The sequence below is a fragment of the Carassius auratus genome, chromosome 21, assembly GCF_003368295.1.
Source record: "Carassius auratus strain Wakin chromosome 21, ASM336829v1, whole genome shotgun sequence".
Lineage (NCBI taxonomy): Eukaryota > Metazoa > Chordata > Actinopteri > Cypriniformes > Cyprinidae > Carassius > Carassius auratus.
This window is the reverse complement of record NC_039263.1, coordinates 16784863-16810452: the sequence shown is the minus strand read 5'-3', so window position 1 is coordinate 16810452 and position 25590 is coordinate 16784863. Positions and strand designations below refer to the sequence as shown.

Below are 25590 nucleotides of genomic sequence, written 5' to 3'. Positions count from 1 at the left end.
TTGATCAAAAATACAGAAACATTTTGTGAAATACAGCATTTATTCAAAATGGAAGTCTTGTGTTTGGCAGCGTTATTTTTAGGATTACTAAACTCTTTTAATAAGTTTTATTTAATTTGAGTTATTTTAATACTTCAATAAACTAAATAGAAATGAAATTATATATATAATTTATAAATGTGTATCTATATATGTTTATGTGTTTGTGGTTGTACATTGTACATTAGTTTTTTTATGTTAGAATCATTATTCTACTCTTATATCTTTTGTTATTTAATATTTTTTCATTGTTTTTAGCTTTAATATTTGTTTTTCATTTTCATTTTTCATGAATTTTGTTGTACGCTTTTTTTCATTTTTATCAAATTTCTTTATTCTAAAAATGTGTATAGGTAGTATTTATAAAGTTTTAGCTTTTTGTTTTGGATCTGTTTTTAGTTATTTTAATACTACAATTGATCGCTTCAGTTGTAAGTCACTTTGGATAAAAGCATCTGATAAATGACTATATATATATATATATATATATATATATATATATATATATATATATATATAGTCATTTATCACTTTCTCATTACTAAAATAAAGTTTTCTTTATTTTCATAGCTATGAAAATTGTAGAGTCACACTAAAGGCATCAAGGGCTGCGCCAGATGACCTGGCCTCCACAGTCACCGGACCTGAACCCAATCGAGATGTTTTAGGGGTGAGCTGGACCGCAGACAGAAGGCAAAAGTGTATATATATATATATATATATATATATATATATATATATATATATATACTGAAAGAATTATAAACGCTACACTTTAGTTTTTCCCCCCATTTTTTAATGAGCTGAACTCAAAGATCTGAGACTTTTTCTGTGCATTCAAAAGGTCTGGTCTCTATTAATGAGAGTGAAGTTATCAGGGACTACATATGGATAGCATTGACTCCGGTTTCTTCAGTCTGTCATTGTGGAGCAATGCTTACTGGTACACTACACTAAAAGCACATTTTATTGTGGCCAGCCTAAGGTACACCTGTGCAATAACCATGCTGTCTAATCAGCATCTTGATATGCCACACCTGTGAGGTGGATGGATTATCTCGGCAAAGGAGAAGTGCTCACTAAAAAAGATTTAGACAGATTTGTGAACAATATTTGAAAGAAATAGGCCTTTTGTGTACATAGAAAAAGTCTTAGATCTTTGAGTTCATCTCATGAAAAATGGGGGCAATAACAAAAGTGTCGCATTTATGGTTTTCTCTTGTGTTTGTTTTTTAGTTCATGTGTATTTTTAATGTCATGTGTTTTACCCTGATGATGTTTAGAAAATTGTGTGGAAACGCAAACTGTTTATGTTCATTAGTCATAAGGCAAGTAAAGGCTGATTTGATAAACTTCAAATCAGCATGTTTCCTTCTTTTACCATTGATTTGTATTCTTTTATTTATTTATGGCTATGTCGTCAATAACATTATATCAGTTTATTAACTGTAAAATATATCCCATACAGAGCATCACAAAGCTAACTGACAATATACTGACAGTGTATGTTGTCCACTGGCTGTTATTTATAGCAGTGTTGTGTCTTGCACGTCCTGATTTTGCTGAGTTAGATGTGTTCCTATGTCAACATATTTTGTTGACCCTGGAACAACAAAATTTTACTCCAAAAATATATTCTTGACCATATCCCTACACCTAAACCTAACCTTAACCATGAGTAATCCCTAAAATCAGAGGAAATGATAGATGAATGACACTGATCTGCAAGCACCAAACAGTGATTTTAAGCGTAAACTTCACAAAATCTATAAACTGATTCTTCAAATCTGATTGGTTAATCTCAATGTTGTTCCAGGGACAACAACATGTCTCACTTGGTAAAATCAGGTTCTGCTTGTGTCTTACAGGCTGTGCTCAGTTTTCTGACAGCACCTCCCGACAGATGAAATCCAACCTTTATGGCTCTGAAATATTAATGTCGATGCTCAATGTCTTTTCACTCTGTAAGTATGCCATGCTTTGTTCATCTTGTTTCAATTTCCCTTAGTGAACATCCCACCCGTTTTTAAGATAATGAGGCAGATCATCACTCTTTTGGAATTTTGGGCATTTTTAAGCTTTCAGCTCTATACAAGGATTTGTAAATCATATTACTATAATCACATTAGGCAGTATTATCTGCTGGTCAGTTTTATTGCCCCCCAGTGTAAGTCAACAGTCAGGTGTTCAACCAAACACTCACTGCTAAATGACCGTAATCTTGGTTCATTCTTCACTAAGTGGTTTTGAGGTTTGCTGGTTTCTTGTTTGTGTTTCTCACAGCAAGCAAAAGTCTAACCTCACTTTTATAGAGACAATTTGTTGCATATTTGTAGTGTGAGAAATCAACAACAAATTAAATCTAGTTTCATTGAAAGCAAACGGCTGGATTCAACATATTCATCTTTTGCAGGTTAGGAATAGTTCACACAAACATTAGGATTCGGTCATTATTTATTCACCATAATGTTATGCTAGAGGAACAGTTTAAATTTAAGCCATTCACTGAAAATCTTAATGGAAGGAAGAGAAGAAGTCATTTTTGGCACATCTTGATGGTGATGACAGATTTTTGGGTGAGATAGTCCCGAGTTAATTTGAACCCTTTCAACCAACTTGATGTAGAAGCAAATGAAGAAGCCTACCCAAATATGATATTTTAAGCCTTTAGACAGAGAACAAAGCCATTTTTAGCAATTGAGTAACAGTACTATACACTTGTGGTCTACTGTTATTTATATATTCTAATGTTTATTCATATTTTAGCTTTGAATAAAGCTTTTATTTTTTTTATTGTATTTATTTTAAGTTTTTGTGATTTTATGTGCTCAGTCATTTGTATATTCAGTCATTTGTCATTTTGTTCTAAAAATATTTTTTTATATATTTAGCTTTGGTTTTATTTAATGAACAAACATTATTTTTAATAGTTTTAATTCAAGGTTTAATGATAATGCACAACTTTCCATTAATGTTTAATTTGTTACCAATAATTTCAACATTTCAACAAGTTCACCTTAGTTAATGCCCTGTGAACAAACAATGAACAACTGTATTTTTATTAACAAACATGAACAAAGATTACTAAATGCTTTAAATATATACTGTGTATTGCTCATTGTTGGCACATTAACTAATAACTAACGTTAACAAATGAGAAGTTATTGTAAAGTTTTACCAACGATAACACCCGGTGTGGTTGTCCACCGGTCAGTCTGTGTGGATTTACTGACATGATGAGCACAGGTCACAGGAGCCATAAACCCTCAGCTTTGTAAAGTGACAGAACAAATGCACAGTGAGGAGGTGAAGTTTGGAAAGTGAGTCACAGATGCGCAGAGCAATGGAAATCTATCTGCAGCTTCTATCTCCCGATGCTCTCATGAAGATCTAACAGACAGTGGTTCATTATACTTCAGCATACGAGTGGCAGGTTGTGCTGAAGGCTCTTCTTTGACAGTAGCAGGTAGAGAATGTCAACACTGGGGCGGGATGAGATTGAGGGAGCCTTTAGAGTAATGTCTACAGCGCTCGGGGAGTAACAATCCTGTCTGTCTGAGACAGTCCAGCAGCCAGAATGCTGTTTTCCTCCAGAAATAGAGGTCTGTGCTTTACAGTTTCTGTGTAGGTGAAGCAGCTGGCACTCTCACCATTTATAGATTTGAAAGCAGCTCTGCTTGTGGTTGTGATTTCTGAGTCTTACAAGTGTGCTGTAATAGTATCTCATAACATGAGACCTTCTCCGCTTCAGCATCAGTTCTTTCTCATGGCTTTAGATCATTTACTCCAAGTGGGTTAACATTTATTGTCTATAAAGTTATTCTCATCCGGAGAGGCCACTGTCTCATTTATTAGCTCAGTGTATGAAGCCACTTAAACATATATTTGAAAATATAAAACAATTTAAAACAATTTAAATTGTATATTAATAAAATCAACAATATTAATTAGACAATATAGTCTGCATTATTTTCTGCATATTATGATCCTTTTGACAAGCTAGTACAATTATTGATAGTTTTTAAGCTTTATTTTTCAGGAATATCAGCACACTCACATATTTTATTTCCAATATTTTGTGTTTAAAGGACAGATATATTGCATAATAACTTTTTCTACTAATGCAAATATTCCTCATAACTCTAGTATTTTAATGTGAGAAGGCTGCTAATGTGTTGAAAGTGCAGTTGGAATGGAAATGCTGACGATGAGTGTTCGCTGTGTTTTTATTATTCCAGACAAAAGCAAATCTCCTGAATGCACTGTAGAAGAAATACTGTACAAGAGGCATGAGAGGAATCCAGAACAATAGTTTGAATTTAATGGTGTGACCAAAGCCTGCAGACATGCCTGAGATGATCTCTTTGGGACAGGGCTGACTGTTGTACTGGTGTGTTATTCATTACAAGGAAATTTCATAAAAAAATTAAAATTTGGTTTGCACTTTTCCATTCAATTACAATGAACGGACAACATTTTCCCTTTTGACTTCGATTGAAAAAAATACATTAGTACAGCTTATGTTAACAAATACAGAATTTTCTTTTTGGATTTGCAAACTGAATGTGTCAGTTCAGTTTCACTCTTCATATGTTTTTATAACTTTTACTTCACTGTGGCTGTGAATCTGAAATCTCTTTACGCGTGACGTGGTGTTGAAAACGTGCATGCGCTTGGTGAGAATCATAAAACTTTACAGCTGCTTTCATCTTCGTTCACATTCTTTAAGAGTCAGGCATGCTTTGATTCTTGTGACCAGTAGATGCTCATTTGAGACCCTTCTACCTGGATGAGAACGTATGACTAAGACGGACCAAACCAAGACATGAGCAAACAGGTTAATTACAGTCTATTAGCAGAATAGTGAGTGTGTTTGTCAAGCTTGCCTCTCAGTTAAGAGGATGTTTTGGGTGAGAACACCGCAGGAGACCTTCTGACTCAAGCTTTGTCAGAATCACTCATCGATATCAATATATGTGCACAGCATCTGATATCAGATGTTCTTGACTCATAATTCATCTCATGAGGAACTTGTCCAATTAATGTGAAATTAATGAGGAAGTTATCAACTTTATGACTTCGTCTTATTGTTTTTTTGGTGGCTTGGTAGGATCTACCCCCTTCCCACATTAGAGATGAGGAACTTGCTTTAGTAATTAACATGTGTTGATGTCTCCTTACACTCATTATGGTTTCATGGCTCTCTGCTTCAGTCCTGCGTGGCTCGTGTCTGTCGGTTCATTCCATAGAGGAGTGACATGTGGCATACGTATGACCATCAAAGGATATTTGCGCCATATGGAGAACTTGTCCTCTTCTTATCTCGCTCATCACGAGAAGATATATTTAGTGGAGGATATGTGTGGTATATGGTCTGAATCAGTATCAAAATATAGCTGCACGCCACAATCACTGAGGTCCAAGCAGATTGGGAAAATGAAGCCACGTTTGAATGCTGCGGTTACAGTTGTTTCAATGGTAAATTATAACTTCCTTGATTACAGCTGCACAGTTTTGAAGATTTTATAGCACTATATATAGCACAGATTTGATGAGCAGGTGGAGTTTGGAAAATTATATTTCCTTTTTTTTTTTTTTTGTCCTTGTGTGGTGTGTGCTGCTGCGATATATATAAATTTCCATTTGGGGATTAATACATTTTATCCTATCCAATCAGCCCAATTACAATTTTTTTTAACTGTTAGTTTTAGTTAACAGTAACAACACTGGCACACATGCTCTGAACCAGTGTAAGCACACTGTCACCTGGCCTCAGCATTTAAGAGTAATTGGGAAAAAAGAATACCGTTGTAATGGAATATACAGTGTTGTGTTTCACAGCGGCCGGAGGGTAAACTGGACACACGTTTTCCCTCTGTTGTGCTCTCTGCATGAATACAATGTTCCAGAGCATCTTTCTTTTTGCTTCTATGGTCACATAAACTGTTGAGGAGATATCAAACTGGAGCAACAGGTGGAAGGCACTCTTTGATATATTAAGGGGGGAACAGGGTTTATATGCACCGCAATATGTGTACTGGACAGGATATGTTTGTTGGACATGTCTGGTATGAAAACAGTGGAATGTCTGATATTTCGTATGTGGTTTCATCAGGTGTTTTTGGAGTTGGACACTCAAGTGATGAATTTTTTTGGATAACATCGTATTTTAGCAACTATGACTGCATAAAAATGTCAAGAATGAAATGTGTATGTATGAACAGTATTTGGTAACTTAAAGTGCATTCAAGCTACCACGTTGTTCCCTGGAAATTAATTTAATTATGAATAAAAATAACAACAACAGCAACTATAATAATAATAATAAGTATTATTATTATTATTGTTCATAATTAATTGTAAACATTATTATTATCATCGGATGTTTTATATTTATTTGTATTTCTTTATTAACAATATTAACAGCAATGTAAAAATAAACTGTAAAATATATTTGAGTAATACAAATATAATATTTTAAATTATAAATTATATTGTTAATTATGAATGTTATCACCATTGAATGTTTTATATTTTTATATATCACTTTTATAAACTATCATCTAATAATAATAATAATAATAATAATAATAATAAATACAATTTGGAAAAAAATTTGTATTTTTCCACTTTTCCATATTTTTTATGTAATTTCTTTCTATTATAATAAAAATAATAAATATTAATACAATAATTAGTTTTATTGTTTGGAAAATTTGGAATATGGAAAAAGTTTAAATATTATTTCTTTAATAGAAATACAAATAAATGCATTTATTCTATATATTGTTACAATGTAAATTTGGTTTATATATTTATTAGTATTATTCATTGGCTTTTTAAGGACTGATTTTGTGTGTGTGTGTGTGTGTGTGTGTGTGTTTGGTTTAGTACAAGGGTAAGAACATATGTTAATGTGTCTGTAGTAATGCTCTGTAACCCGAGGCAGTCATTGATAAAGTGATCCTGCACACACTGACACCAGTTCAAGTGTGAAATTCAACCTCCACCTTCTGCTCGGGGAGGGCAAAGGTACTTCTGGTGTCATCCCGTCAATTAGCCACTCGTGTCATTACTTGGCTCTACTTTTTGTGACCCCTGGATGACTGTGGATTGCTCACCCTCTTCCAACAACTCCTAACAGTACTTCAGAAATATCGGTTATACGTTACTTATACATACTAGAAGCAAAACCCCATTAGCAAGACTTTAAAAATAAGATAAAGAATCTAAATTCCCTTACACACTCCGAGTTTATCATTTTCAGTGGGGTTTGACTAGAGGGAGATTACTTTATCCTAAAGTGCCTGGGAATATTTTCGTTTGTAGTCTCCTCCTACTTAAATCCACCTGGGCCTCATTTCCTCACTTCCTCTCCATACACTTCATATCTTTCACTGAGAGTTAAAACACCTGATAAAATGCCCTACTGACACCTGAGGCCAACTGAAAAAATCATTTCTGAATGAAAAACCCCTGAGGGGCTTCATGAGAGTATACAGATACAACACATTACTTCAACAAAGATTATAATTTCAGTAAATATCTGTTTACACTATCTGCAATATGTACAACATTTATTTGAAATAAGATGTTTTGTATGACCCTACTCGAACAAAAACCTTGCCCTATTTTTCTTTCCTACTCATTAACTTTTTTTCCTCATCGTAGCATTGCCTTAAATATTGCATTGTCCAGAGCTGAGGACCTTACACACCTGAGTTGTCGCTAGAGCGATTCAGATAGATTGTGTTATCATTTATTCATCCCACTTCGCTTTCCCTGAAACGAAAACTAATCTAACCAATGCATTATTTACCATTAGTGAACACATACCTAATGCAAATTTCAACACCAGGCAACTGGAGTCTTTGTCTTGGAGGTACTGATCACTTAATGCTATTGAATGAGCTTGGGGATTGTGACAGGTCACAGGTTCAAATGCTCAGAGGTCAATGTCACACACATATGAGTACAATGACAACTAAGGGTCTTGATCCGTCATGTTAAAGTCCTTGCAGAAACTTTAACACTCACTGACCTGGTTGGAAATGATACAGATTTTCAGATTCACTGAAATGTAAAATCAAATGCATTAATAAAATCACAACTTTAGTCAAATTTGAAGTTGTTGCACATTCAGTAGCATATAGCATGCAACAGAAATCTTTGTTTGGTTTTAAAAGTGGGAAACTTTGACTCTAGTTAGAAAATTAGGGCAAATTACTCTCACATTGAAGGCTGTCAGAGGTGTTAAACATTTCCCATTGTGGTGGCGTCACTTGTAGCAGATGTGAATTACACCAACTTTTTGTAGTGCATACTATTTGAAAGCAAGATACCGTATTGCCTTATTGGTAGCAAGCTTAGGGGCCCAATGTCATTCCTGCATAGAAATGCAAGAACGGTATTGGAGTTTCCTCTTAAATATTGTGGTTGGCTTGTAAATTAATCATTAAGAAAATCTTGGATTAAATGAGAGTAAGATAAATGTAGGCTTTGAAACTGGCCAGTGTATTTACCCATATTTAGCTTTCAACATAGAACTTAGGAACAAACAACCCTTTGGAAGTTCTCTGCCTGAAACCCTCTCTTTTAGCTTGCACAGTGACACACCTGAGAGAGAGCGAGAGCCCAGGCAAAGGTCCTCGCTGCATGAAAGGTAGAATTTCACCCCTTTGAAGTAACAGAGAAGGATTCAGGCCCCTCATTAGCCAGATAGAATCTACACTCAGACATGTAAGTTAGCGATTCAAATCTGTTGGGACAGATTGAATTCCGTTAAATAGTGCTGTTTTTTTAGTTTTCTCAGGCTCTCTTGGCTATCTCTTATGGGGCAGCAAACAATGAGAAACACTGCAGGACATTCAGTGGCAGAGGCTGGCTGGGAAAAATCATCTGGCTGTCTCATATTCGCTGCTTTCACAAATCCCCCCATAGATAGGTTATCTCTGTGAATGGCATTCTGTAGCCCCAGAGTCTTTGCTTTAATATGATAATGATTATTTGAGATGACAAAAAAGGAAAACTTGGTCAGCAGATTTTTACTGACATTTATTTTTCAAAATCAACATATAATCTATGATTCAAATGAGTGGGATAACCAACCCTGCACTAAAGCAGACAACGTTATTTGGTGTATTAGATTTATATATATAGGTTATATATATATATTATATATTAAGGTTATGATATAATAATATTATGATCATAATTTTGAGATATATTTCACAGACATTAATTAGTTTTAACAGGTTAATTAGCAAATATTAGAACATACTTTTATCAAAAACTTTTGTACAAAAGTATAAAACATACTTTATTACAAAAGTACTTTTATCATCTAGCACCTGTTCCAGGGTGGTCCGGCATTCACTAGAAACCAGAAGAACATTGAGTTCCTCTTTAAAAATCAATTACGTGTGTTGTAATAATCAGAGTTCCCAGAGATCCCATTCTCCTGATTGGATCCTTGTCCCTAGTGTTGGCAGGAAATGTCTGACAAAGGAAGTGTGTGATAAGACCAAGGTGTTTGCAGGGAGACGTGAGATTAAGTGCTGAACTAACACTTCTGAGGACCGCGGACACCGGGTTAGACCGGCACTGGGGTAGATGGAGCTCATGAGGGTTATGGCGAGTGGAAAAACACCTTAGATTGAAAACCGCCATTCATTTCAGACATGAGCTTTTGAGAGGATTAGTCTAGGGTTTCGGGTGTTCTCCTGTTGTTTAAGTTTGTCTCACTAGAGGGAACCAGTGCCAGCGAAGTTGTGTTTTAACCCCAGACACAGCATCCCACATCTTTGCAATGATGAAAATGTTAGAAATAGTACTTTGAACGTTGTGCTATAGAATATAATAACAGTGATTTGCCAAGCAATGTTTTGTGCCAAAACAATTGTGAAATACTAAGTAAACTATAAATGAAATGAGCAAAAGATCAATTGTTTCAATTGAGCACATTGGAAATGTTTGTTAACAAAGCTTTTAAGACATTTCCTACAAATTATATTAACAGAAAATAATATTGTTTTATGAATGCATTCAAATGCCTTGGGCACAGGTTTATTTGCACTAACACATGTTTCTTTTCCCTCTTCTTTTGTAGCCCTTCCCCCCACCCATAATGAGTAAACGTCTCCCCTGGTTAGTGTTCGACTTCCTCGCTTCTTCGCGACTCCAACAGCTCTTTTGACATAGGGTAAGTCTGTCATGAAATGGTTACGCAAGATCACCTGAGAATTTCAACAAATAAATGTTTTCCTTTAAGACACCCCCTCACATAATTCCAGAAATGTGCTTCTCACACCTTGTTTAAAGTATTAACTGTCTTGGCTTTCGGCTGCACTACAGGTTGGAATTCAGGACTGAAGATGTGCCCAAATATGATATGAATGATATTTACTTGGCAGATGTTGAATTTGGCTCGATTTTTCCACTGAAAAACAGAGAGGGATGTCAAACAAGAGGAGAAAAGCGGAGATACGGATTCTGTTGGATAATATGAAGAGGAAATTAAACAACACACAAACCAGTCTCGAGATCGAGATTGTTTTCAGGGTGAGCTCTATCCCACGACAGCACTGATGTCTCTTTTCGTTGTTGTAAATGCCCATTAAATGTAGTTTTATGGCTATAAGACTTAATTAGGCTGCTATAAACTGATTCCGAATGTGTATTGAAGGTACAAACAGTTCAGGTGCATCTGAGTCTTGTTATTCCTACTGTAAGACAGAAGACTGATGAGGACGGCGGTAAATGAGGGGAAAAGCGGCAATCAGATCCAGGTGTCCCTGATAAGGCTCACATGCCACTGGGGGGGGGGGTGAAGCAGTTAGCCGGAGGAGACCTGTACGGGTCGACGCATGGGGCTCCCAGCCCAGATGGGAGGGAACAGGGTGGGAGGGGCAGTGAGAGAGAGGGAGACACTGAGAGTGGGTGAGGCAATTGGGAGAAACAGAGTGAGACAGATAGGAGAGGGGCGAGGAAAAATGCCCCTCGTTGCCTCTCATTCTGACGCACACATGCAAGCAAAACTTGCACACGCACACACGGATCTTCAAAGCCGACTGCTTTTCATAGTCTCCCTATTAGCTAAAGAGATTACATCTGGGGCCCTGAACCAAATAAATAAGGTGAGAGGAGTGTCAGAGCTCAGTCTGCTCCACCTCAGGATCCTCTCAGCACTTCAGTGGTGAGCAGAAAGGAAACCCACTTTTAATCAGAGGGACACTGAGAGAGCTGGACACAGCAGGGATTACAGGTTTTTTTTCCTACTGTGGATTCCCCTCGTTTCATCGAGAACAGATTCGCTGGCCTGTTGCATTCGGGTCGTTTCGCCATTCTTCTCTAGAACATTTTCTTTGCCTCTTGCTGTCCTCGTTCCCCCCAGTCCAACAGAACAGGGGGTTCTTCAGTGGATTGTACGTGGGAGAGCAGGAGGAGGTGAAGCGGTTCCCTGAGGAGGTGTTTTGAGTTATGGATGTTGACACATTCCTTCTGGACACGAAGAGATCTGGATCCAGCCTGAGCAGCGCAAGCAGACACTACCGCCACGGACGCGTCACTGGGCTTCACCTCCTGGTATCACCCTTTCTCCCGGCCAGCTCTTCAGCATGTACCTTTCTGTGAGGCTCTTCCCAGTCTTCCGAGCTCCAGGACAATGTGCAAATGGAAAGTGACTAAGGGTGCCTCAGCCTGGTTTCGTCTGTCCTGCCTTTCCCTGCCGCTGCTGCTCCTGCTCCTGTGTTTAGCTCTGCCTGTGGCCTGCCATGACACCCACAGGGTCGTACGTGCCCCGAGGGGCACCAACTCCTCGTTGTCTGCCGTGGTCGGGCGGCATGTGCGCAGCTACAACCACCTCACAGGGGACGTGCGCAAGAGGAAACTCTTCTCCTACCAGAAGTTCTTTCTCAGGATCGATAAGAATGGAGAAGTCAACGGCACCAAAAGCAAGGACGATCCGTACAGTGAGTAATGCCCTTTTTCCCCTCTTTCCTTTCACATGTGGGTCCAATAGAAGAAACGGCACTGCTTATTTCCTGCCTCCTTTGATTTTGCAGTCAAACATCCAGCAGATAGTATAAACCTTACCTGATGTTAGTGAGCACGAGCTGCTGTGTGTGAAGTCGGACTTTGAGGTAGTCAGCTCTAATGTTGGTCCTTAGGTTTCAGAGTGCAGATTTATTCATAGCAGGTTTCCTGAAACCAATTTGAAATTACTAGGGGAGCCTTTCTTTTCTGTAAAATGTGCAAATTGTAGGAAGTTACTCCCGAACATCACGCAGTCCATCAGTTATTTTTATTACTGCTGTCATAACTCCCTAGTCGCTGCAACAAATGGCTTACTTTTATATTTCATTAATTTCAAGCACATGACAGGTGGTTCTTTTTTCTGTTGAATGTGTTATCGTGTTCATTCATAAATAATCAGAAGAATTTTAACTTTACACTTTGTGGCATGTCCAGACACCCGGCAGGGAGCTCGAAGCACCTGGTCACCACACTCCCAAATTTCCTTCTGCACTTTTTCGTTAGTAGGTTGCACACACATTGCCGCTAATAAAAAAGTCTTTGACATATGTGTCCCATGTGCATGCTGCTCTGCTTTTTTAGACTATGGTGTGCTGGAACTTCGCAAGACATGGCTGTGGGTATTTCAATTAGCCAAACTGCCTCTTAAATGTGTTGCGCAGAAAGTCTCTTAATAAATCCAAGACCAGGCTTGAAGAGTTTTGGAAGGCTTTCAACTTCCTTCAAAGAGTTTTTCCAGAAAGCTGGACACTGTTAGGTCCAGCGTTTTAGACATTGAACGTTTACATTTATATTTATTAATGCTCTAGCTTTTTTAAAATGCAATTTAAATAGAAAACAAGAAAACATTTATATCTATCATGTCTGTTAAAAATGACAAAATCTACAAATCATATGCCATGTTTTTGTACTTTTCCGTATGCCAGTGAACTCTGTACATGTTAAAAGATTCCCACCACTCGCTTACCACATGTAAAAAAATGCACTGTCCTTGTTAGCTCCCACATTGACCCTTAGGAATGAAGCATACTGCTAATAATGTCCCGGGCAGATGCACTGAGTTACAGTGGGGATTCACTTCTCGTTTCAGTGCTGATATATCTGAAATGTCTGCAGGAGGCATAGCAATGGGGAAACACTTGTTGGTGAATGGATAATTTTTCTAAAACAGACTGGACATCTGCCATCCCTCCGCTTTCCCTGCTTTTTTTGCAGGCACTATAATTGAATTCGAAGGGCCTCTGGTGCCCACAAGGTAGCAGCAGTGTTCCCTGTGTCCCTTGCTTTAAAACAGCAGCATGTTGAGATGTTAGTGTGCTGCGTTTACAACAAGTGTGTTTGCTTGATTTATTCTGTAATCAGAGACCATTGTTGTTGCCGCAAATGCCCGTAAAAAGGGCAGAAATTAGTGGCTTGCTATGTTATGTATCATCATGTACTTGAAACATCAAAACATCCTCAAAAGATTTTACTCCAGTTGGAGCCACTGGCATCTTAAAAGGAACCAGTCCCTTTTGCGGTATAATATTTCTCTTGAGTTAACAAAAAGAATATTCCCATGAACAGCATGGCGTGTTATTGTATATAGACTGACGTCATGTCAACAATTATCTTTGTGTTTGAAGGCCCTGTGTTTGAATAGAGCTGAATTTTATCAAGAGGGAAAATATCCGAGCCATCAAACACAATTTTTATAAATATATTTTTAAATTCCACATTTAATGTTTATGCAAAGCACACTTTGCATTATATTGAAATTAACAGTCAGATTTACTTAAGGTCAGTAGTTTTTCTGTTTTGGATGAGTTACAGGATATACTTTTGGAAGGGCATAAAGTAGAAGAAATGACATTTTATTTTAATGAGACATTAATGTAGCCTATTTACCAGCAATGCACATATAAAATGTCATACCTTGACGCAAAATGTACATTTACACCCCCGTAAACACTTGCAGTAAATCAAAAGCCCGTATTTTATGAGAGGGCCAATATTTGTTTTGCATATTTGATGTGGAAAAATATTTGCAGAGAGCCTAAGTATGATAGATTGTTACATTTCCCAGATTCAAACTCCCAGTCAGAGAGTCTCTTTGTCCATGTTTGAGTTCTCAAGTCGAGCCTTCTTTAGTTTTCAAGTCCACAAAAGACCTGTCTATGTGCAGCTTGAAATCCTATCCCACCCATATTGTTTGATTTCCTTTCAGAATCCATCAGCTCAGTATCACTTTTGTCACATTGTGTCTCCCCCAAGACATTTTTGGAAACGGCACCTCATGCTGGAACTCGGAGCTGTCCTCGGTGTATTGAGCGAGCCTAACAACAAGCTCACTGTGATGCAAAAGCTCTCGAACGGACCGGCCGGAGTTCAATCTTTCTTTTCCTGTTTCCTTGTTTGCCTTTTCATTCTTCTGCGCAATTGTTTTGTGTTTATCACATGGCGCTGATGAAAAAGTCAGTATCGTCACAAGCGCAAAACCTCTGCTGTTGGCATGGCCGGAGGAAATTGTTAATGAGGATCATTAGTCTTTGACAGCTTTGATTGAGGGGATTTGTCCGATCAGAGTTCAACTACTGGTTGAATCGTCAGGTCTAAAGTGCAGGGGTCTTTCCAATTTTTGTGTCAGCTCTTGGGCAGCAGATCAAACAAGGGTCAGGCCAGCATTCATTATACGTCTCTCGCTCCATTTGGGGTCAGTTTAATCTAATAGGGCTCAATTAAGAATACAGATTATTGCTGGTCTAATGAGGTGTTTCCAGGCCAAACTCCATTAGCTTTGGTCAGAGTGGCACACTTTCTTCATCAGAGAATATAAATGACTCGGTTTATTTCAGGTGTTTAGTTTTTTTTTGTATGCATTAGGCTGAACCTTATCAATTATATAGCAAACAAACCCTTGCTTTTGTTTGCTGAATGAATGTTAATGTTCATTAACTTGTTTTTCCATCAGCTTCTGTCGGTTTACCTTTTATAAAACTTGTTTTGCTATTTTAATGAGAAGGAAAGATGACCAAGCCTATCCTGTCAAGTGTTTCTCAGAAACTAGCATGGAAGGACACAGCTTGCTGGCCTGGTGTGACATTAAATCTTTCATCAGGAACAATAACAAGATCACTGCGAGCCGCTCTCGGCATGTCTGCTGAGACAAAATGGAAAATAATCCACTAATTCTAGTTAGTATGCGTATGATTATGGCAAAATCATGTCCCTTCTATTTGAAGATTATATTATTAATTTAACATTAAATTATTTACATGTATAAATATTATTATTATTATTTATATAGACAATTATGCAATCTTTTATTTACAAATTGCATCTTGCAAGTTCTAACAACAAAAAAACGATATGGCCCACAATGCTTTTGACTCATTTTGGTGCCACCATGAACCGAAGTGAAGTATTCTCACTCACTACTCACTGATAGGCCTATAGACGCATTAAACGCCTTTGTGGCATCCATGTGCATAGTAAACATGTCTGTGATTGGTCATTGTGCCCAACCACTGCAAAAAAGCATGTTGAAAACAAAACATTTTGAAACAGTGATTTATTGTGCAGCCTTACTAGTTAGTGATAATTTCCATATGATATCTGATCACCGATGAATAATCTGCATGACAGCATGTTCATCATAACATTGGTTTATTCAGTTGCCTCCTGCTTTACAGCTCAAATGTAAAATGACTCACTGGTGTGAATGAATTTAAATGACATGTTGCTGGCCCTGGCCACATGGATGGCACTCCTCAGAAGTGTTTGTGCTCATCCTCATAGACTTTCTCCTGTCAGATTCATAAATAATAAAGCAGCTTTTCACAAGACATTTTAAGGATCACTACAAGATACACGGCCCTCAAAAATGCAACATGCTGTTAGCTTTGACATGTTTACTTATAAGCTGTCCATTATTCTATTATGTTTGTTCCATCTACCTGTACAATAATTCAATTCAATGCATTCTGAAGAGTCACGTGATGCTGAAGACTGGAGTAATTGCTTCTGAAAATTTGGCTTTGCCATAACTAGAATAAATTACATTTTAAAATATGTTAAAATAGTTATTTATAATAGTGTTTATGATTTAAAAATGCAGCCTTAGTGAGGAGATAAGAAACTTCTTTCAAAAACATTATAACATCTTTTGAACGGTAATTTATGTTCTAAATATTTTATTAAAAATAGTGTCTCATTTATTTTAATAGCTAATATGTTTTAACACAGATGCTCACACTGATCTACAACTATTATGTATGAGTTATTGTGAAAGTTGTTTTTAGCACTTCATGCTTAAATAGTATGATTTTAAAAATGTGCGTGCCATAATTTGTATTTTATCATTTTAACATGTAAAATGAGGTAAAGGGCCTCATTAAAAATGTTTTAAAAACTGATATACCCACAACATGTGAATATTTTGTAGTAGCAGCTCAACATCTTCATCTAGTTAATACATCCAGCTTTTCCCTTCTGAAAGTTCAACTTGGAGGAGTGAACGACCAGATGTATGCCTAACCTCTGACCCCATTACCTAAAGCAGAGCACCATTTGTGCCATGAGATGTTCTGGGGAGAAACAGCACTGTCTATTTTCTGCTGTGGTCTGTCTAATTGCCAACAGACAGTGACTAAAAGCACACTTGCCCACAAACCAGTGAGACGACAATTGTTTTGGAACTGTTTTCAGGAAACTATAAGCTTTTAGGTGATCATCGAGCAGTTTACGGAGTAAGAAGCCAGGTACAGGGAGTTTCGTTACGATAACTGTGATATCTACAAATGCATGTTTTTTAAGCCATTGAACAGCAAAGACTGGGGGAACGACTTTGCAAGGTCTTTCAGTGTCCTAGAAATCTGTTAAGTGTTTGATATGCTACAATTCTGGACAAAGAAGAGCATGGTGAAGCTTTCCTCAAACACATCTTCTCATAAGCTCCAAGGGGAATTCCTAAGCGATGTGTGCTCGAACAGATGGCGGCGGTTGGCGAATCAAAGCATTGAAGAGAGATTAGGACCAGTGTGCAGAGAGATGCATCTGGCCTGTCAAAGTGACAGGAAGTTTGAGTGGTCTTGCATTGGTTCCCATTAGGATTGGTGTTCTCTCTGACATTTAGGAGGAGGTTGGAAACTGTTTGCCACCACAGAAGGTTGTCTGGATGTTTGGGTATGTTATGTTATGTTTTTGGGATGATGCATGCATGGTTGGATGTGCGCAAAGTGTTTCAGTGGTTTCATTGCCCAGGCAATGCTAACACTGAGGAAATCTGTCTGTCATCAAAAATTAGCTGAGCACAAAATCTTCAGTCCTCTGACAGTGAGCAGGGTGGTTAACAAATGCCTGAACAGTTAGTCAAACAAAAACATGATACTTAACATGCTCTGATGGTCTGAAATAACATGACATATGTGAGGAGTTTAGGGATAATGATTCATCCACAAATTAAAATTCTGTCATCGTTTACCCTCATGTTGTTCCAAAAACTTTTTTTTTTTCCTGCTGTGAAACAAAATATGTGTTTATGTATGGTAAATCTCAAGACAGCCCATTATATAGGGGCTCTGAGTATGGAGCCTAGCAACTGGAAGAGAGAAAGAAGAATTGTAGCATACTCATTTTCTAACTTTCTCTTCTTTATGTGCAGTTTCAATGAGTCACATTTGAACAGATTTATAGCGGGAGAACAGCACTACTGTTTTCACTACTGTCCGAGGATGCATTACGTAATATGAAATAGAGCTGGTTCTTGTGTTTTAAGCTCAGACTAAAGACATGCACATTTGAACCATATGCCCCTGAGAACCGTAATGTTATCATGTATTTAAATACACATCATCCATAGGGCAAGTCACTGGCCTTAAATCATGTGTCCCTTTTAGCTTTTTAAACACAATCATTTGTTTTTCTTTAGGCCAAGCACAGTACAAGACTGAATACTGCATGCACACATTTAAAGAGTTACTGTTTCTCGTGTGCACAGTTGAAGACTTTGTTACAATTGTAATACAAAAATGCAACATTTGACTTTTTCTTCCTACTCTCGCACCTCGTAGTGTGTGCTTGGTTTAGCAGGCTGGTCATTATGTTTTGGCAAAGGATGTGGATCTAGGCCGCTAAAGACAGATATTTAGAGGCAGATGTGCAAGAGAAGTTACTGTAAGATCTCAGAAGATAAACTGGTGGATGTGAGGGAGAACAGATTGCATAACTCTCTTTACCAGTGAGTTTGCATCGTGCTCTATTAGCAAATTTCAGTAGGAAAATCAGTAAAGAAAGCCTGTTTATGAGGTGCTGAAAAAATGAACAAAATTGTTTTAAGAAAAATCATCATTCTTCACCAAGCTTTTAACACCGCTCTGAAAAAAAGTATAGCTGTTATTCTGAGTCTGTCTACAGAGGCCACATATGCTTTCTGTAAACCATTTTGAAAGGCTAATTAAAAAAAAAATCCTCATGGATTTTGTTTGTACATGATCAAGAGCATCGGGTTATCATCATCTGAACTGTTTTTGTTGCTTTTAACATAAAAATGTTGCATTTCTCCATACAATCCGACAAACAATAAGCAAAGGACTGCTTACAAACACTTTTAACAGTCCTTCTAGTCTGAGTTCTTCCAAAGTTGCTTTACACTGCAAAAAAAAATATAAAAAAAAAAAATTTAAAAATTGTCTTGTTTTTAAGAAAAATTTAGGAACATTCTTAAATCAAGATACATTTGCTTGAAAAACATTTACTTCGAAAAAAAAACTAAGTTTTAATACCGTTAAAATAAGTGACTTTCTGCAGTGTATCTCAGCAGAGCTAGAATGGGATAATGAGACTGGCCCCCCAGACCTGTCCACTGATCTCCCTGTGCCCAGGAGCCAGGGGCCCGTGGAGCCCAGATCAAAGGTCCAAGTCACTGTCATCAGAAGCCATTGACGGGTCAGCAGCAAAGATGCCTTTTAATGGGGACCCTTTTCCCTTTATGGTCCTGTAGGCAGGGGGTTCATTGAAAAGACGTGTGTGTCAGAGACGTGGCGGTCCGATGTTCCCAGGACAATTAAGTACCCTGGTGTAATATTTGACTTGACTTTTTCAGTCTTTGCACTGGTGTGGAAAGCTGACAAGCAGTTGAGGGTTCCCGAGTGCAAGTAAGATTATTATTTTGACGTCTGGAAACGATCCAGTCGGAACGCTGTTAGGAAAAAGTACATCTGCCTGATAAAAATTGTTGTTTTCAAACACGTTTGAAGGGGATGGGGGTCTCTCACTCTCTCGCAGGCTTTGGTGGTGATGCAGGTTGCACGAGGCTGTGGGGTTTTTTGTAATTACCACAAGATGCGATAACCTGAGTTCTGTCACCCTGCCAAAAAAGCATTGAGCGCTATTAAGCGGGAAGGGGGGCGGCCACCTACAGAGCCTGGAGCAAGAGCCTAGTCTACTGATGGATGATAACTCCAGGCTATGATGGGGCACTCTGGACCACCGTTGGGCCATGGGCAGTGTAATGTCACAGACACATGGCCGCTCACAGGTAGGGTTTGGGTTGGGTGGGGATGGGCTTGTTAAAAAGCTAAGGCTTTTGAGTTTTAGTAATCCGAGCCCTAACGTGGAGTAAAACAAGAATACTTGGAGGATTAGGTTGCACTGCAAAAAAAAAGAAGAAAATTATCTCTCTTTTTTTAAGAGAATGCCTTGGCTAGTGCTTTGAATAATGCACGCAGTGAAATCATGTTTGTCAGAATACCCCAGCGCCGAGATATAGAAGTAACAAAACATTGGGTCTGCCAGGAAAACTGTTTAAAAGTAATCACGCTCTTATGAGTCAAGACTTAGCTGTCTGTAGAGTGGCCATCCTCAAACTGTGCTGTGTGAGAGATTTCAAGTGGCCAGGTGAGACTTTCTGGCTGATAATATAAAATAAATAATACATATATAAAATATAAAAAATAAGGCCTGTGAGTTGATTGACTGACATAAAATAATAAATAAAGAATAAAAAAATACATAGCTTGTAACTAATAACCATCAAGTAATAGTACGTAGTACGTAGTAGCAGAATTAGCCCTTTATTATTTGATTTTTTTTTTTAAATAAATTTTATAATAAAAATACAAATAATATAAATAGATTAAAAAAAGCTGAATTCAAATAAAATATAAATATTAGATTTAAAGCTTCAATAAAAGTTAGAAATGTTGCCTTGGCAAATTGTATGCTGTTCACAACTGCAAGTAATTGTTTTCGTGTTATTGGGGTTTGTCTCAGACTTGAGGTGTTAGGTGTTCTGCAGTCACTGATTAAGTTTGAGAACCACTACTGTAGAGGTTTGTTGAGGTTTAACCCTTTCATGACTGCGCATACGCATTTTAATGAGCCAAATAAAACAGTAACAGACTTGTTGCACGCACAGCTGTTGTTCTTGGTAATGTCTTCAGAATGTTGATGTTGATGTAATATGTTCTTTAGAGCTTACTGCACTTCAGACACTGGGCTTAAAACAATTCTCTGTGTTTTTAGGTCAAATCTCACATTAAATAACTGGTATTTGGCAGAAATCTGAAATGAAAGAGGGGCCGATCTTAAATGTTTATGATGTGGAAGAAGAAAGCATGCAGAGAGACCTGTTGCTTAGATGCCTCCGAGATGTTTTGGTTTTGTAAATCCAGCCTTTTGTTGCAGACCTGCATTTCAGCTTCAATGCAGACAGGAGAAAGACTCCTGGGACTCGTGAGGGAGTCATAAAAAAGAAAGAAAGACTCCAGCGTGTTTTTGTTTGACAGACCACATCAAATAGCCGAAAGTAAACAGGTGCTTTCTGCCAGACGATTCAGGCTTTTTTTGTCATAGCACGTTTTAAAGAGCAGCTACCTAATTTACTGCAGACATGACTTGTAGTTTGCACATATGACATGATATCACTCGCATAGGAAAATGTGCAACTGCATGATAAGTGTTTGGGATTTCTGGTCAAAATGTATATGCCCTTGTGCCATTTTGGGTAGCCGTTCCATTGCTTTTGTCCACTCTATTACTTTTTGATCATGGATTATTCCCCCTTAATCCTACCAAGTCTGTGATCCCATCTCTGAGCCCCCACCTTTTATTCTGTCACTCTTGCTCATGAACCTGAGGCAAGGGAAGACTAGGTCTCCTTACATCTTCTCTTGGTGATTGCAACCTGAGCCCATGTGGAGTAACTGCCTTCAGATCCACTAAATCCTCCTGTTGTAGCAGCGCTTGCGCTCCTGATCCACAGGTGTGGGTTTTATTCCTTTGCATCACAAAACTCTAACCATAACTCCGAACACAAAGCATAAAAAATGTGAATGTATATATTTTCTGTGATCAGAATTTAAGACCATACAAAAGCAACATGTCGGATATGTTACTGGACATTTTGTTTAGCTGTCATTAAGTCAATGTTAATAACTTAACCAGCATGACTTCCTAAATCAATTGGCATAACTGTGTTGCATCACTATGGAATTACATTTGGTTCAATAAAAATGAACCTAACTTTATAAAACTGAACGTAACTTTTTCAGAAACTATAAAAAATATGCCATTACAAAAGAAGAAAAACACAATGAAGATGAAAAAAATGAACTCCGTCGCACAAATTTAACAAGCTCTTCAAATTTCATTCTTTGTTGATGTGTTTCAAAGATTTGTTTTCACTTATTGTGGATTCTGAATGCATTGCCACAGATTTTGCTTGTGCTTCGCAGTTTTTCGTTTGGTGTTTTGACACAAACCTCTCGTGGGGTTGAAGAAGGCTTGTGTTACGGAAGTAACCAATAACATCGATACAAGTTTTTCATGTTACAGTGTGCTACAGTTTGTTGCAGGTTATTATTGTCATTCAGTAACACAAGCTTACTTCAAGCTGCCTTGAAGGACAAAAGCTCATCTTTACAGACTGAGATGATCAAAGGTAAAATATTATTTACATATTTAGTAATACAAATCACAGCGAGGGCTTTCCAATATGGGCGCCACTGAGTGGCATCTGTACTTCCCGGTCAGAGAGCACCTGTCCATCAAAAGCTCACTATCCAGTCAGAGTACATCACTGTTAACCCCGCCCCCATGAGAGGTTTGTGTCAAAAACACCAAACAAAAAACTGCGAACCATAAGCAATATCTGTGTCAATGCATTCAGAATCCACGAAAACAAATCTTTGAAAAACTAACAAAGAATGAAGCATATTTGAAGAGCCTGTTAAATTTGTGTGACTGGGTTCATTATTTTTTATTTTCATTGCGTTTTTCTTCTTTTGTAATGGCATATTGTTGATAGTTTCTGAAAAAGTTACGTTCAGTTTTATTGAACCAAATGTAATTCCATACATCACCAGCTAGACCAGCACTTATCACCCTAAACTAGTGAGGAGGCTGATGCTGGTCTTTTCAGCAGATTTGTAAGCTGCTCACTTGCTTTAGAAGTTTGTTTTTTTACGGTTTTGATGTGTTGTTGAATAGTTGCAGATAAAAGCACTGAATTCACTTAAGCAGCGAGGTAAACTGAACTGCTCGTGTTCATCAAAGGCCAGAAGCTGCAGGCAAAAGCTCTTTTAACCCCATACACAAACAACATAGGATCATATAGCCCTGTTTGCTACTAGGACATGCTTTGGTCTGGGACTAATCCCATCTAAAGCGTGATGGCTTTATGGGTTTACATAATTGCCTTTTAAAAGGCAAAACAGTAATGGTTACCACAACTTGAATCACTAATGACTACAAACCTCTGCCAGCATGCCTTTCAGCTCTAAAAACTCCAACAAAGAGCAAAATATGACTTTTCATGTCATAAATGAGCACTTTTGAACATAAGTACTCCTGCATGGGAGGATGGAGAATTGACTGTAGCACTGGGGTTATGAGGTGGATTGTGGGTAAAGTTCAGGGAGTTCATTTCTGTGATGCTTTTACCTATATTTACATGTTTATTTGTTACCTGTTCTATAATTTTAGGCTTACATTTAATCTATGTCATTATGCAATTACATGTTTCATATGAAACCAGCAGTGCACACTGTTTAATGTAAAATAAGTATTTGCATAATTCCGAAAACTCTAAAACCTCCAATGTTTTAATGTGGACATTATGTAAATTATACGTTTACGTTTGTTTTCTAGGTACACTCGAAATCAAGTCTGTGGATGTGGGCATCGTTGCCATCAAGGGGATTCAAAGCAATTACTACCTTGCAATTAACAAGAAAGGGGTGGTCTACGGGGCGGTGAGCATCATTTTCTATTCATTTCTCTTTTAATTATAGTTAATGACTGGACTCCACAGCATATAATGATAACGTTTCGTGATCCCGTCCAAGCGAAGACGTCCTTCTTATCGGGAACTGTTAAACAACATTCAGAATTTCTAAACTATTTATAGAAATTCAGCTCTTCACAAGCTTCCAGAAAGATCCGTCAGCCCTTGGGTCCTTCTCAGAGGCTTTGATGTCAGAGAGCCTGCTCTATTTCTCATGTCTCGGGGCACTTAAAAAGCCCGGGGTTGTTTTAAAGGACAGTTCCACTCCATTGCCTGTAAACAATCCCCCAGCAAAAGTCGGCTTGAGCAAAAGAGTTCTGTCATCTTTGAAAAAGTAAGCCGAGAAAGCCCTCTTCCTTACACTGTAGTCTCTTCTCCAAAACGGCTCCATGCATGTGTTCTCTTCCATTCACAATCCAGCCATACAATCCCCTGCTCGCTCTTTGTTCCGAGTTCTCTCCAGCCCCATCGCCTCTCATTCATCCGCTCTCATGAATGGCAAATGTTACCTGAAACAGGCAAAAATAGTGACGTACTTTTCCCAGAAGTGTATCAACAGAGTGGAAGGGGAAAGTCCTAAAATGCAATTGCATGTGCCTCTGTTGTCCTCTCAGAGAAATATCAATAAAGTTACATATGCTACAGTTTATATTATGAAAATACAAAGATTAGTTTTTGTGTGTGTATGTGTGAGTGTGTGTGTGTGATTTCAAAGAGTAAAATGTAGAATTAAAACCATCCTTATGATGATGCTATGAGTGAAGGGGGAAATAGTGGTGGAGACAGGTCATCTATGATATAAATTATTTCTAAAACCAAAATAAAAAACAGTTACAGATGTACAGATTGATCATTTTAATGTGTCAATATTATACAGAAATATTCATAACAATATATTGTATTTAAAATAATTAAAATGATACACAATATTATATTAATTTTATGAGAAAAAAAAATTCTGAAAGTCGTGGAAGCAGTTTTGTTCATGTTAATATGAGAGGACATTTAGTGGACACAGTTTATAACATAATAATTAATTCCATTCCAAAATAGATATGAATTAAAATTTAATATTTTTATATTAATATGTAAGGATTTATTCCTTTTAATGGGTCAACATTTTATATTATATTATAACAATATTCTGTACATTTAATAACACAACATTATGGCATAATATTATATCCATTTCATGAAATACTTTTTTTTTTTACTATAATACTTATTTGGTTTGCATTCATTACTTTTTAAATAAATCAACAAACTGCACTGCATGACCAAATATGATATCTCAAACTGACTCAGGTATGTCTTCTTCTTTCAGAAAGATTTTGGTGTTGACTGCAAGCTGATAGAGAGGATAGAGGAGAACAGGTACAACACCTATGCCTCGGCAGAGTGGAGGAACCGGAAGAAGCCCATGTTCGTGGGCCTGATGGCCAACGGGAAGCCGATGAGAGCCAAGAAGACCCGGAGAAAAAACACAGCCACACACTTTCTTCCCATTCCTATTGTGTAGCTACAACCCCACCAAAAGGGAACATTTAACTGCACTGAGGAAAGACTTTGAATTTTTGGACAGTTTGGAGAAGGCACTATGTAAAGGAACTAAGAGAACTTCTTTTCACTGAGTCCGATTGTTGTCACATATTTGTTTTTAAGTTATTGGCACCAGGGAAAATATGGGATTTTTTTTTTTTATGCCAAACCCTTTTTAGCAAAGGAAAGGTTGGACCAAAATCTACAGAGAGGAATCGGACATTGCAGTCTCCCAGAATGATCTGAAGAGACCTTTCACAGAGTGTATTGCTTGTGTGGATTTGTGTGTGTGACCTTTGGATGCAGTTATTTATGCTGTACTAACTCATAAGAAACACTCTAACAGACTCTCAAACTCTGTGACTCAGTGGACTGAAAGTTATGCTTACCGGAAGCACTTGCTCAAGGTGCAAGGCTGAGAGGCAGAGACGGAGACCCCGCATCTTTCATCCGAATTTAGTCAAGCTAGCACCATAGCGTAAAGAACTCTAACATTATTAACATGCAAAAGCCACTGTATTTGATATCTTCATTCTTTACCTGACTGCTTTGGAATAAATTATTTATTTTATGTAATATTTAAAGAAAAACAGACCAAAAAAAAAAAAAAAAAAACTTTGAATGGACATTTTTTTTTATCATGTATGCTCTTCTTTTAAAAAGCTATTCTATCGGTTACACATGAATAAATAAATATATTTCTCCTTACCTTGCAG

At 37.5% G+C, this 25590-nt stretch overlaps 2 protein-coding genes across 3 annotated transcripts in view; one reads left to right on the top strand and one right to left on the bottom strand.

Moving 5' to 3' along the window:
- Positions 1 to 25590, bottom strand: part of LOC113038752 (mitotic-spindle organizing protein 2) — a 1160083-nt gene that overhangs the window by 908944 nt on the left and 225549 nt on the right. The gene's annotated exons all lie outside the window — the stretch shown is intronic.
- Positions 651 to 25582, top strand: LOC113038753 (fibroblast growth factor 10-like). Its single transcript, XM_026196395.1, has 6 exons — positions 651 to 709; positions 1908 to 2003; positions 10148 to 10240; positions 10393 to 12008; positions 23200 to 23303; positions 24660 to 25582. The coding sequence occupies exons 4-6, from the start codon at positions 11702 to 11704 to the stop codon at positions 24852 to 24854; spliced, it is 606 nt and encodes a 201-aa protein (XP_026052180.1). The 5' UTR covers positions 651 to 709; positions 1908 to 2003; positions 10148 to 10240; positions 10393 to 11701; the 3' UTR covers positions 24855 to 25582.

What these genes read in the sequence shown, in the direction of transcription:
- LOC113038753 (XM_026196395.1), top strand. Translation starts at nt 11,702, where the DNA reads ATGTGCAAATGGAAAGTGACTAAGGGTGCCTCAGCCTGGTTTCGTCTG. An exon ending in AAGCAAGGACGATCCGTACA is followed by an intron (nt 12,009 to 23,199) that starts GTGAGTAATGCC and finishes TTTGTTTTCTAG; the next exon opens with GTACACTCGAAATCAAGTCT. An exon ending in AAGGGGTGGTCTACGGGGCG is followed by an intron (nt 23,304 to 24,659) that starts GTGAGCATCATT and finishes TTCTTCTTTCAG; the next exon opens with AAAGATTTTGGTGTTGACTG.